The sequence below is a fragment of the Chanodichthys erythropterus genome, chromosome 3, assembly GCF_024489055.1.
Source record: "Chanodichthys erythropterus isolate Z2021 chromosome 3, ASM2448905v1, whole genome shotgun sequence".
Taxonomy (NCBI): Eukaryota; Metazoa; Chordata; class Actinopteri; order Cypriniformes; family Xenocyprididae; genus Chanodichthys; species Chanodichthys erythropterus.
The window spans coordinates 48,717,925-48,732,333 of NC_090223.1; the positions used below are offsets into that span (position 1 = coordinate 48,717,925).

A 14,409-nucleotide genomic window follows, 5' to 3' on the forward strand; every position below is an offset into this window, starting at 1 on the left:
AATTTGGAATTGCACCAATCATAGATGTTTATGTAACATAAAACTCTGACTATAACATTATTAGGAGAGTTCTGGGGTATATAAAAACAGTTCAATCATTTTTTGCCACTATGAACTTTTACTGTACTTTGTTACAAAAAATTACTTATTTTGTTATTTATTAAAAATATATCAAATAAATTTCTATTCATCAAAGAATCATGGAAAATGTATCACAATTTCCACAAAAATATGAAGCAGCACAACTGTTTTCAACATTGATAATAATAATAAATGTTTCTTGAGCATCAAATCATCATATTAGAATGATTTTTGAAGGATCATGTGACACTGAAGACTGGAGTAATGATACTGAAAACTGCGCTTTGATCACAGGACTTTTTAACATATATTAAAATAGAAGAAAAGCTATTTTAAATTGTAATAATATTTCGCAATGATACGGTTTTTACTGTATTTGATCAAATATCTGATCAAATAAAGACATCATTGGTGAGTATAAGAATATGGAAGCTTGTTTCTGCCATGAAATAAAATAATAAGAAAGGTAATTGCGACTTTTTATCTTACATTTCTGACTTCTTTTCTCACAAATGCGAGTTTATGTCTCACAATTCTGACTTTTTTTCTCAGAATTGCAAAATAAACTCACAATTGTGAGTTATAAAGTCAGAATTGAGTGAAATAAACTCGCAACTGTGAGGAAAAAGTCAGAATCGTGAATTTATATCTCACAATTCTGACTTTTTTCTTGCAATTTTGACATTTTTTCACAGAAATGTGAGATATAAACTCACAATTGTGTGTTATAATGTCCAAATGTGAGGGAAAAAATGACTGACATTTTTTCTTAGAATTGCGAGATTATATAACAATTCTGACTTTATAAGACACAATTGTGAGGTTATATCTTTCAATTCTGAGAAAAAAATCAGAATAGCGAATTATAAAGTCAGAATTGCGAGTTATAAAGTCAAAATTGCGATTTATAAAGTCAGAATTGCGAGTTATAAAGTCAAAATTGCGAGTTATAAAGTCAGAATTGCGAGTTATAAAGTCAGAATTGCGAGTTATAAAGTCAGAATTGCGAGTTATAAAGTCAAAATTGCGATTTATAAAGTCAGAATTGCGAGTTATAAAGTCAAAATTGCGAGTTATAAAGTCAGAATTGCGAGATAAAAACTTGCAATTGCAAGAAAAAAAATTGTCCCCTTAGAATTATGAGGTTCTATCTGACATTTTTGTCAAAATTGAATTATTCACATATTCTTATTCTGTGACAACTTATTTACATTATGTTATGTTTTAATGTTGTGTACATTCTGGGACTTTTTATTTAGAAAACAAAAACGCTCTATCTACAAAGTTAAATGGAATGCAAAAATTTTGAAGCTCAAGATCTCAGAACAGCTCAGAATGCAGATAGAACCTTATAATTCCAAGGGGATGAAATGTAAGAATTGAAAGTTTATAACTCGCAATTCTGAGTTTAAATCTCGCAACTGCGAGAATTGTGAGATAAAAAGTCACACTTACCTTTTAAATTTTTTTATTTTGTGGCGGAAACAAGCTTCCATATAAGAGACTGCTTACAAAAGCATTAAACATTCTTAATGACCCCGAACTTTTGAATGGTAGTGTATGTCTAGCAATATACTTTCCTAACATTTGCAGCAATGATACTAGGATGTTTGTTATGTGGTTGCTAAGGTGTTCTTAATAGTTAATAGTTAGTAATTGCTATGCACAAATGCAAGGCCCACTAAAGTTGTACCATGGCAATAGTAAAACTATTATCAGTGAAGCACCATAAATCTACAATCTTTCTGCCAAGTTCATGAACTGTTCATGGTTGCCAAGCAACTACAGAATTCATCATTCTCGATTACAAAGCAAGAACTAGGCCTACTAATTGATGAAATACTTCTTAAACTGAACGTTGTCAAGAGCAGAAGGTCTTACCGACACTCCTCTTCCGTCTGTGGGACAGCTGCAGACTCTTGAGATCTGAGGAACCGGCCTTATATGAGTGATGGTTCTTCTGATGGTGCTTCTGTTTGACCTCCTCAATCACCTCATTTCCAGGACCTCATCAAAACACAGGTTATCCATATTACTTTCATGTTACTCAGCGAAAAGACAAATCACTTTTCTCCCCCTTTTTAAAGCCGAGATCAATCCACAATGAGGCTATTGAAAGTCTTCAGTAGATGCCCTGCAGCCTTTCGAGGCGAAATGGCACTGCAGTGAGTGGCACCAAAGCATGAAATAATTTCCTTCTTCAGAAACTCATTTTTCCCACAAACAATGGCTGCTTTATTCACGAGCTTAATTGGAAATTCATCACGATGGATTTCTGGAGGAACGATGTCATATTGGCCCTGAATGTGGTTGCCAAGTTTATTATAACGTCTTATGTACCACTGACAAGCCCAAAGAACAAATCTGAACTCCTGACAACCTCAGTGGTTTTGCCACGGGTACAAATGAGTAAGAAAACCATTTTACACTATTTAAAGAAGAGCGGGACAGTAGGACTCCTGAATACAAAATCAGTTCAGTTATTAAGTGCTGGTTAAATGATTCATGATGCATGCAATACGTTCACATTAATAATAAGGTTTGAATTCATATGTGACACAACCAACAACAAAGAGCCTGACAGCTGATACACGTTTGAATTAAAAGCTTTGTTTAATACAAAAACATTTCCATTTATTCCTATAGATTTAAACTAGTTGCACTTTGAGGGGACATTCAGGAACAGTAAGCGTATTTATGATATGATATATGATGTGTTATATGATATTCTGTCAAATGAACCACTCAATAAAAAGTCAACTAACCACAGTTCACTTGCACACACAACATCAAATAACAATATACACTACAGAAAAGTATAATAGCCCTGGTTGGTCATTATCTGATATGGTTCTATAGATGTTTTAGCTCGGTTTAGTTTAGCCAAGCATGTCGTGCAGTTAAACATCAAACTGACTAATCTGTGACGGGCAGAAGAACTGCGCCCAGCTCTGAGCGACGAGGGTGGGACCGTCAGGAATGCTGAGAGAGCAAAGCACCCAAACATGCTCTCTGAACTTAAAAGACTGCATGGCCACACACAGTCCTGAAGCAGGAAACACAAGTGACATGTCAACAAAAGCCCCACTCTGTCCTGTGTCTCTAGTTCGTCTCATCTTTCCTACCAAATGGAAGGCCATTGTTTTTAAGTTGTTTTTCAGACTCAGTCAAAGAGTAAGCGCTGACCCGCAGAGAGAGAGAGTTCAGCATTTGATCCTGCACAAAACACCTTATCTCATGTTCAGATCAAAACTCAGTGTTATGATGTCAAACTCAAGAACTTTGTTCTCTCAAACTCAAAAACACAATACGGCCAACTGGAAGAAAGTACTACTGTCCAAGCTTGCTTCAAGGAATAGCGCACACAAAAATGAACATATTGTGGAATTTTGTAGAGGAAGGAAATGGATCAACATTGATTCATGTTGATTCAAACCCATACGTGAGTGAGCAAATGAGATTTGGGATCTATGCTCGAGGGATTTGCAGTGAATAATGAATTAATCTTGATTTTTTTATATGGAAAAAACCTTTTAGTATGGATTTCTTTTGGTGTGTTTGTATTTGTCAATGGTAAATACAAAGATATAATTGTTTATTAATGCAATAAAAATCTATCAGTAAAATTATTAATTATTAAATAATTATTATTAATTAATAATTTATTTATATATATATATATATATATATATATATATATATATATATATATACTATTTATTCATTATTTAATGATAGCAAATACAGAATTTTATCTTGCAAATTTTTATAATAATATAATATAATAAATAATATATTTATCATAATAATAATAATATATTTATCATATATTAAATCTCTCTCTCCCCCTCTCTCTATATATTTATACAAACTTTATATTAATTTTAGTATTGTTTATACTACAATATTATTATATTAATTTTAGTATTTATTCATTATTTATTGATAGCAAATATAGGATTTCTAGCTAATTTTAATTTAATAATATATTCATTATATATTGAATACATAATATATCAATATATATTGATATATAGATATAATATCAATATAATATTGATTTATATTATATATACTACAATACTACATTATATATATATATATATATATATATATATATATATATATATATATATATATATATATAATTATTCATTATTTAATGATAGTAAATTTCATCTTACAAATTTTATTTTATTTATAATATATTTATCATATATTATATATTTAATAATATATTTAATATATTTACCTATCTATCTATCTATCTATATATATATATATATATATATAAAATATATGATAAATATATTATTAAAATAAAATTTGTAAGATGAAATTTTCTATCAAAATTTAATATTTATCATATATTATATATTTAATAATATATTTAATATATTTACCTACCTATCTATCTATCTATCTATCTATATATTATTATTATATATATATATATATATATATATATATATATATATATATATATATATATATACATATATCACTTATTTATTATAAATAAAATATTTAATCTATCTATATTTCTCTCTCTCTCTCTTTTCAAAAGTTTCAAAACATTTCATCACTTATTCTTCCACAAAAGAAAGTAAGTCATTCAGATTTGGAAACACAAGTGGGAGGTTAAATGATGACAGAAGTATCTTTTTTTGGTGTGTTATTCCTTCAACTCCTCTCCACTCTCACACTGTAAAACTGACACAGTATCATTTGGCAGGTGATTTTTATCCACATTAGCTTGCAGCACAATAATTACAGGGACGATCTACCTGCAGCGACCCACTTTTGTGTGCCCTCCTCACAATGCTGATGAAAGCATTCTTCCAGTAACTGTGTAAATTGCTGGTTCTGAACTTATAATCTTTGCATTACCAGCGCAGATCTTTAACCACCAGGCCTCTATCATCAAAACCCTCATCAAACCCTCTGCCTCTAACTCTCTCTCTCTTTCTCTCTGTGCTTTCTCTGAATGAATTACAAAGGACAACATTAGCCCTTCTTCACGGATTGACAGCTGTCCTTTCATCAAACAAAAGCACGTCCCTCCATCTGTGCCGTTTTCTTCTGGATGTGAAAGCGCGAGGCGACAGGAGAGGCAGACAGATGGATGTTGATAAGTTAAAAGGCTGCTGGGAGGCGCAGAACAAGTGCAGCCTGTTCCAGGTGAGCGGAGAGGTCACGCGCAATGACCTCACCGAAAAAGAGACACCGTTTCCTCCCTAAATCACTGTCAATGCTTTCATGACCTCTAATTATCCGTCCATTAGTGGGAGATACCTATCTGTGCCTTCCTCCTCTCATCATTCGCTCCTCGTATGGACAGTTGACGAGGTTAGCGCTCTGATCGGAGGGATAACAGCCTGCTACTGTTTCCTAAATGAGACTAATCAGAGCGGAAAACAGGACAACACTCATAACAATAATAGCAACAATATCAAGAATCAGAAAAGTGCTTCTAATATCAGTTCAGCAATGCACGGAAATGAAGGACACTGCATTTTATAATGATGTTTGATCTTAACTATGGTTCCTGAGTGGTTATGGTTAAAGAGTTAGTTCAAAAATGAAAATTGTGTCATTAATTACTCACCCTCATGTCGTTCCAAACCCATAAGACCTTCGTTTATCTTCAGAACACAAATTAAGATATTTTTGATGAAATCCGATGGCTCAGTGAGGCCTCCATTGCCAAGATAATTAACACTTTCAGATGTCCAGAAAGCTACTAAAGACATATTTAAAACAGTTCATGTGACTACAGTGGTTCAACCTTAATGTTATGAAGGGATGAGAATACTTTTTGTGCGCCAAAAAAACAAAATAACGACTTAATTCAACAACATCTAGTGATGGGCGATTTCAAAACACTGCTTCATGAAGCTTCGAAGGTTTACGAATCTTTTGTTTCGAATCAGTGGTTCAGAGTGCCAAAATCACATGATTTCAGTAAACGAGGCTTCGTTACGTCATGAGTGCTTTGAAATTTCAATAGTTCACATGACTTTGTCAGTTTGATTCACGCTCCGAACCACTGATTCGAAACAAAAGATTGGTATTGGCTTCATGAAGCAGTGTTTTGAAATTGCCCATCACTAGATATCGTTGAATAAAGTTGTTATTTTGTTTTTTTGGAGCACAAAAAGTATTCTCGTCGCTTCATAACAGTAAGGTTGAACCACTGTAGTCACATGAACTGATTTAAATATGTCTTTAGTAGCTTTCTGGGCATCTGAAAGTATTAATTATCTTGCTGTCAATGGAGGCCTCACTGAGCCATCAGATTTCATCAAAAATATCTTAATTTGTGTTCTGAAGATGTGTTGAACAACATGAGGGTGAGTAATTAATGACTGAATTTTCATTTTGGGTGAACTAACCCTTTAAGAAACTAAATGTGTAGATGAGTATGTCTCTTTCTCTTTGACTGGCGTGCGACGGCTTTGAACAGTCTGACTTTAAAAGTGCTGTTACTGCAACAAAGATCTGAAAATATACCATCACTGGCGTCAGGCATCTTTTACTAGTCTTTGGGTGTCTGTCAGACAGCCTGATTTATGTCAAGACCAGTAAAAATGAGATTACTAAACTCCTCAAAAATCTAAAAACTATTTTTTTGATCTACTAAAAACAGATTAAGGTTATATTTCACCCCAAAATAAAAATAAAAAAAGAAATTGTGTTTATATATATATATATATATATATATATATATATATAAGGAAATTTGAGCCTATTTTAGGACATTGTTTTCATAATAATTAAGCTCAAATTTTTATTAACATATTGCTCCCATATTCCCATAATCTAAATGGCAACTCTTATTATATTTTCATTACATGTGGGTTTTCATAAAGTGACATGAATGCATGCAAAATCCTTAAAATAGACAAATAAAGCATATAATATTAAATACAATCTATATAATAAATATTAACAAACATATAAAATAAAAATTAGAGCAAAATAATATTTCATGTTTTTCCCCCTTTTCATCTTGAAGTGAAATACGATCCAGACATGTTCTTGACAGGTGTGCTGCGATTTAACCCACAAAGCATGTAAAAGCCCCTCATTTATGCTTGCAATGCACACTAATTCTATTCTAATTCTAAATATCTAAAACACCGAAAAGTTTTTAAAAGCTGATATTTTCTATCAAACTTCAAAGAAGCCCCTCCATTTGATATATTACGAGTGCCTGTGTAAATACCAGCTCGAGTGAACTCGTGTTAGTGATCACTGTAATATTATCCAAACTAAAAGAGGGTGAAGAAGACACAGAAGGAGGAGGAAAACAAGCAGCAGGGCATGAGATTTCAACCCTGCATAAAGCATATTCACTGTTTTACACGCCTGTTGCAGCATTAAATGCCTGGAGGGCTTGTATTTATGAAATGAGCCAATGCTCTGTTATCATTATTCAACCCCTCCCCCTTCACACCTATCACACCTATGGTCTCACCGCAGAAACCAGACTGGTTACACTCACACCCCAAATTATACTGTCTTGCTTCTTTTTTGTTTGTGTAATTACCGGTAATTCGCCTGTAAATGAAATTATAGTGGGCAAATGAAAGCACTTGCGGACAGCTTAAGTAAAGGAAAACTTGGCTTTCCATTCACCGTGACGTAAGCCTGGACATGAGGTACATGCTGCTCTAAAAACAGAAGCAATCTGTAAAGAACTATTTATGACTCTCCACCCATTGGCCAGTATAAACGATACCTTTAAATTGTTTTGTGCCTCTCATAAAACACAGCTTCACAGCTTTGTGACATGCACCCGATACACTTAAACCACAGCAACTACAACAAACAGCTGTAAATAGCCCTGCCAGAGAGCACATGAGATTAGCTACTGAACAAAGTCCACGGAGGTGTCAAGAAAACAATGAGCAGAATTTACCTGGGGAATTTACCTCCAGTAGCCGCTGGAGGTCGCTGATGCTGTTGATTTCGCTGTGGGACAGTCTTTCTATGAAATCTTGAGGGATTGCAAACTCCTTCTGCCCGACATGAAAAGAGATCAGATGCGGAATTTGATTGGACAAATCAGAAGTGTATTTCTGTTTGTGCTGAACTGACAAAGGTGCATCAGACGCATACAATAAAAGTCTTCACAGCTGCTAAATCAGGTATTTTTCTCTTCACATCAACAAAAAATCCAGTACATGCATTGCATTTTAATATAATAATATGATATACATGGAAATAAAAGCTAAATAAAATCATGCATTTATATACTTTTTAGATTTTAGTGGACAAAATACATTATATCTATGGTGCACAATGCCATAAAAATCATGAGTTATAATAACAGCATGTTGAATACATTAAGGACACGCGTCTATATATATATATAATATATATATATAATTTCTTCTGATATTTTGTTTTAGGTTTGTCAGTAGGGGGCGATCTTCAATAGTCAACTCTGTTATAACGATTTTGTGCAGTAAATCAGCTGTTCCTGAAATTTGTAGAAATATTAGCTTGTGAACAAGATCAGTAATGGCTAAATGAACTAGAAAATCCCTCGAAAATAGTCAACCCTGTTATTTTTTACATGCATATCTAGGCTATTTCCCATTATTCGTATATAAAAAATAAATATTAAGATGCCACAATGCATTTTTTTATTTTTGTCTGATGTAAATGCTCTATAAAGAATTACCCTCAAAGAATCTGTAAATATTCCAGAGAACAGCTGATCTGCTTATCACATGTTCACCCGCAACCACAATTGTTGAGTTGATACAATAAAAAATGAAGAATGATATGGTGCTGAGATTCATTTAACTGAGATCATTTATTAACCCAATCAGGAAAATTACTGGAAGACAAACACAGTGGGACTGATTCAATTTAAGCTCTGTACCTACATATAAGATGAATTATATAAACTCTGCACCAGATTCTGTTGGGCTTTTGTGAGATCTTTGGCACTTTACCTCAGCAGTTGCCAGCAGAAGGTGCGAGGTGAGGAGCAGAAAGCAGCAGAATAGGGTTCTCATCTCCTTCCAATGTCAATTTTCCACCCAATAAGAAAGATGAAGACTGTAGGAGCCTTGGAACCGCTCCTGAGCGCACAGAGTCCAGAACCATACCTTGAAGAGATCTCCCTTTAAATGACCCGAAGCACCAGCTCAAGTCTAAAGAGGAGAATCCAAACTGTCCTGGTACTCCAGGTGCTGGTATGGGTCCAAACACGTCCTGTAATGAATCTCAAAAGTGATTTAACTTGCAAAAGGTCGTCATGGCTGTCCAAGCCTGAACAATCCAAAGACAGAAACCCTTTTGCATTGCCTAGGTCAATTAATAGAGTAAAACTCAAAGGGAAATTCTTCACAAAAGTTCAGAAGCGAGTCCATGCACCTCATATAGAGCTCAGCACTGGATATTCAAGAAGTAGGCTAGGGCGTCATGCAGTGAAAGTACAATCCCACGTTAGTATCCATGAATAAGGCAGAAAGAAAGAGCTCAGAGTTGGTCTGGTTCTCTAGAGTTGGTGCACTGAATGCTGTCTCAAGCACGTCTGATCTGCGGAATATATGCGCCTCCCCTCGCGCTCCGGTAATCACCGATGAGCGCTCGAGGAGGCGGTTGGCTGGAGCCTTATGCGAAATTTAACCCTTCAAACCCTTACCGAAGCGCTTCAATCTCAAATTTTAATTTAAGATGTTAAAAACTTCATAACCGCGCCTGCATGCAACCTCTTTAGCTGTTAACAATACAGGATGGAACAATATAAGCATTATTATGGAACATATTTAAGCAAATGGATGATGGAACATATAAGCAAACATTAGGCCTAAGTAGTATTAATAAAAAACTTAATTAATTAAAAAAAAAATCCATTAAGCGCCGTTCATTCGCTAGAAGTAGCTTCTGACACGTAAACAATAATTGGACGTTATTTTTTGGATTCTGCGCAGTGAAACAGCGTATCTAAACGGTGTTTCACGTCGTTACTGTCAACATGTGCATTAAAAATATCAATACTTCTGATTCTGATGGGTTAATACAGCAAAAACCAACGATATTACAGGCTAACATCTATGACAAAACGTCGAAACACCTGTTTACCGAGCCGAATCACTGCAGCACCATGGCGGATGCAGCGTAGCAACATTCTGTCAAATCAGGGACTATATCGTCTAGCGGAAGGATACCACTGAATGTGGTATAAAATAACGTTTTGTAAAATATAAATAAATAAAATAGTGTGCATTAATAATCAATAATACATTTTTTGATCATTTACAATGAATGGTAACACTTTAGTTTAGGGTCCAATTCCCACTTTTAACTATGCTGCTTATTAGCATGCTATTAGCATAGTTATTGGCTGTTTATTATTAGGCTACTTATAAAGCATTCATTAATGCATTACCATATTCTACATCCCTTAATCCTACCTAATATCTAAACTTATACTACCTGACTAACTATTAATAAGCAGTAATTAGGAGTTTACTGAGGCAAAAGTTGTAGCTAATAGTTAGTTATTAGTGAGAATTGGACCCTAAATAAAGTGTGGTGCAATAAGTATATGATAGAGCATAATACATATTTTTTTCTTCAGACGTCACTTGCTTGTTTTAAATTTACACAATAGTTTCTATTTTTTATGGATTTTTTCCTGTATTGCTGCATTTTCACTTGTGCTTTCAGCAGAATTGCTAATATATGACGTGAAAAAAAACTCCTAGAGTCCAGCTGTAACACTTACTCAACATCTTCTCAAAGAAAAGAGAAGAAGAGCAGAAGTTGAAGACTTGGTAGAATGATTGAGAAGAACTGAAGGAGGAACAATGACCGGAGGAAATGAAACTTGAAAGATGCAAGGAGTTGATCAGCAATAATAGCACTTTGGGAAATGAAAACGGGAAAAACAAAGATTGAATGAAAGATAACTTTACTGCTTTTCTTTTATAACCTTCTGCTTGTTTTCCCTTATCCTTATACGTTTCACTATCTAATAAAGACATCTTTCATCATAAAGACACCCTAGTTATTATAAAGGAACTTTAATAAATATAAAAACTCTTTTATTACATTATTAACAGAAAGTATAGTCAAATAAAGTGAGAGAGAAATACAGTGAGCCGTCTGGCACCTGAGAGGGATTCCCCCTTAAAAAGCCCTTTCACTGGCAGCTGAGCAGTGTGTTCTTACAAGAACATCATGCCAAATAAAGACTTCCACAGAAGCTGGCATGCAGTAAATACAGCTATAAAGTTGTGGAATATGTTCCAGAAGTGGATGACTGTTTGTTTCCAGTGGAGAATCAGTGGAGTCCTATAAGGCGTAGAAAGTAGGAATGACAGAAACCTACTGTAACTTTAAAAAAAGTGAACATTAGGACGTTTAAAGTCACACAGTTCAGTTCATAACAGAACCCAAGAGTCGGCAAGAAATATTGAGGCAAGAAAAAAGGTAGTGAAACATCAAGAATGATATCATGATAGAACAAGTCACATACAGACAGAGAGACAAACAAACAGACAGGATGTAAAAAAAGGAATGAACTTATGAGGTAAATCTAGAGAATGTTGCAGACAGGATGCAATCAGAGTTCATAACACCCCCGTCTACAGCTTGAGATACAGCAGAAGGAGGTGGGCACCTCCTCCCTATCATTAAACCACTCTGTTAAGCTATTTTTAGATTTACATTTTATTAATATGGCTAAACCACGCAACCAGTAAACAAAACAAAACTTAACCTCCAGACAAACACACACACACTCATCACAGAGTCTGGTCCTGTACTGACATCACCGTGAGTCAGAGCTAAAGGAAACTGTCCCTTTTTCTGTCTGTTTCTGCCTGAACTTAGATCAGTATGTGATGACACCGCAATCTAACAGCTAAGCTGAATCATAACCTATCTGAGAAGCACAGACACCTTACATGAAAGTATAGTGCACACACAAACAGTTTATACAGAGGTAATTAAAACATTCTTGTCCAAAGGTATATTACGTTACTCCACCAAGGAATCTGACCTCTATCCAGTGTGTACTACACAGTCCAGCCAATCACTTCTCTACACAGTCATTTGCTCTCAGACACTATCACAGTGAAGGAATGCATGCATGGAGTTATTGCTTTCTGTTAGCCCTGCTTTATCAGTCGGTTTCATTTCTTTACTTTACTGTCTACATCAGCGATACCAGTTTTATGAAACTATTTTGTATTTTTATTCATCTGACCTTTGAATTCACTGTGTTTTATTTACTGCTCATACTTAGGGTTAAGGGTTTGTTTGTGTGGCGATTTGAGGAGAAATAAAAACTAGAGCCATATCTCAACACCTTGACAACCACATAGCAGAATCCTAACAACACCCTAGCGTTGTGTCTGCGAACTTTGCTCCACTCACATCTTCTATATACAATACAGCTTCTAAGGAACTGTTTACACTAGTGCGTCTTCGTTTTAAAACGCATACGTTTTGCTACAGTTACGCCTGTTGTTTACACTATGCTGAGACTTTCGAAAACGCTACAGACCCCGTTTTAGTTCGAAAAATGCCGGGGTTGCATTTCATGCCCTGTTTATACTAGTGCGTTTTCAAAACACACTATAAACAGGGCCTGATCCTCGTCTACACTGGTGTTTCCACAGCATTTCAGACACGATCTCTGTCTACACTACATGGCTAAAAACGCATGTCACACTGGGCATTCATGTACAAGTGTAAACAGTTGCCTCTTACGCATGAAGGCAGCTGCAGTATTAAAAAATGCAGAGTTTAACTGCACAATTACTGCTAAAAATTACAACAAAGCCAGCAAAGATTGCAGTTCAGTCACCATGTTATTACACGGTCGTCAAGGATACGCAGAGCGAACGTGGGCAGCCAAACCATCGCTTTCAAAAGCCTCAGTTTTGGTCCATTTATAATAAAATGCAACTCAGTTTTTTTTAAAGTCGAGGTTCGAAAATGGCGGCGTAGTGTAAATGACAGGTGTAACTATAGCAAAACTTATACGTTTTAAAACGAAAACACACTAGTGTAAATGCACAGCTTTCGGTAACAAAACATCGAAATCTCAGCCAAGCAGCTGATCATAGCTGTACAGGGTGGTTTTTATATCTCATTTCCATATATCTAATAGTAAAGCTAATGCAAGGGCTAGAAATCAATTTATCCTTTGCTGAAACTTCCTCATCGTCGTGGAGAGCGCAGTTCATGGTTGTATAGCAATCACAGACGCCACAGGAGCGTAAGTGCTTTGTAAATAAGGAGAAAGCACCATGCTTTCCACGCGTTTTTAGATGCAATATGTGAACGGCCCCAAACTCTGCATTTTTTTAATACTATAGCTGCCAGCAAAATGCAACTGTTTACACTTATATGTGACATGGTCAGGTAATGTGAAGTTGTCGGTCCTGTAGTGTAGACAGAGATCGTTTCTGAAACACTGTGGAAACGCTAGTGTAGATGAGGATCGTTTTCATTTTAAAACTTTAAAACAATAACTCGTTTTAAAACAATAACGCACAAGTGTAAACAGAGCCTAAGTAAATATAGTGATCTTGTCTCTACATTTGGTCCTGCAGCTGTGGGTTCAAAAAGAAAAAAAGTTTAGAAGAATCAATAATATCCCTGCTTTAAAGGTGCAGTATGTAATATTGACAGCTAGTGGTTGAAATGGGCACTGCAGTCCAAATTCAAAATTGTTTCTTCCACCCCCTCTTCGACGCTCACGGGTGTTGCCAAATTGAGGATACACAACAGGAATGAACGCAATTGACAATGAAAGGTGAGGAGACTTACACACTGTAAGTTGATTTATCCACATTTTAACATGCCTCTGCTTTGTAGATGCCAAGGCCCTTCGCCAGGAGTTTGATTGACAGGCGATCTAACCAATCATAATGCAGAATCTGCCATTTTGTCCGACAAAGCAGTCAGGGGAGTTAGTAGATTAACTTTGGTGGACTTGAACTTAAAAAATGATTTGTACTGACATCTTTCTGCGGTTGAAATGTGGTTCATTCATGTTTTTTTCATGATATAAATTAACTAGTAAGAAGAGATGATCGGTTCATGAGCCGCTTGATCTGAGGAGCTACGGCGATCTGTCACGACACATTAAAGAGACACAAAATGGTATTTATTGTTTAAATTTCTTTAAAAATTACAAAATTTGAAATTTTATATCAAAAGTAACCTGCTCTGTCTTGTCTGTCGATAATACGTTGTCAATGTCCTCTTTACTCTGTGATGTATTTTTCACTGTGTGAGAACACGTGTGGCGTGAGAGCGGCACAGCTTGTCGTGCATAGCAACAGTAAC

The 14,409-nt window shown here is 35.2% G+C and overlaps 1 protein-coding gene across 3 annotated transcripts in view; it reads right to left on the bottom strand.

Moving 5' to 3' along the window:
- pdgfab (platelet-derived growth factor alpha polypeptide b) overlaps nucleotides 1-9,661 on the bottom strand; it is a 22,677-nt gene extending 13,016 nt beyond the window's left edge. Inside the window, exons 1-3 of one of the 3 annotated variants that reach the window (XM_067382620.1) lie at nucleotides 9,051-9,661; nucleotides 8,006-8,102; nucleotides 1,963-2,088 (exon numbers count right to left, since the gene is read on the bottom strand). In XM_067382620.1, the coding sequence (XP_067238721.1) occupies nucleotides 1,963-2,088; nucleotides 8,006-8,102; nucleotides 9,051-9,113 (286 nt within the window). In that variant the 5' untranslated portion in view covers nucleotides 9,114-9,661. Of the gene's footprint in view, nucleotides 1-1,962; nucleotides 2,089-8,005; nucleotides 8,106-9,050 lie in introns of all 3 variants that reach the window. The other 2 variants (XM_067382619.1, XM_067382621.1) reach the window with 2 other exon arrangements.
- Nucleotides 9,662-14,409: the final 4,748 nt, after the last annotated feature.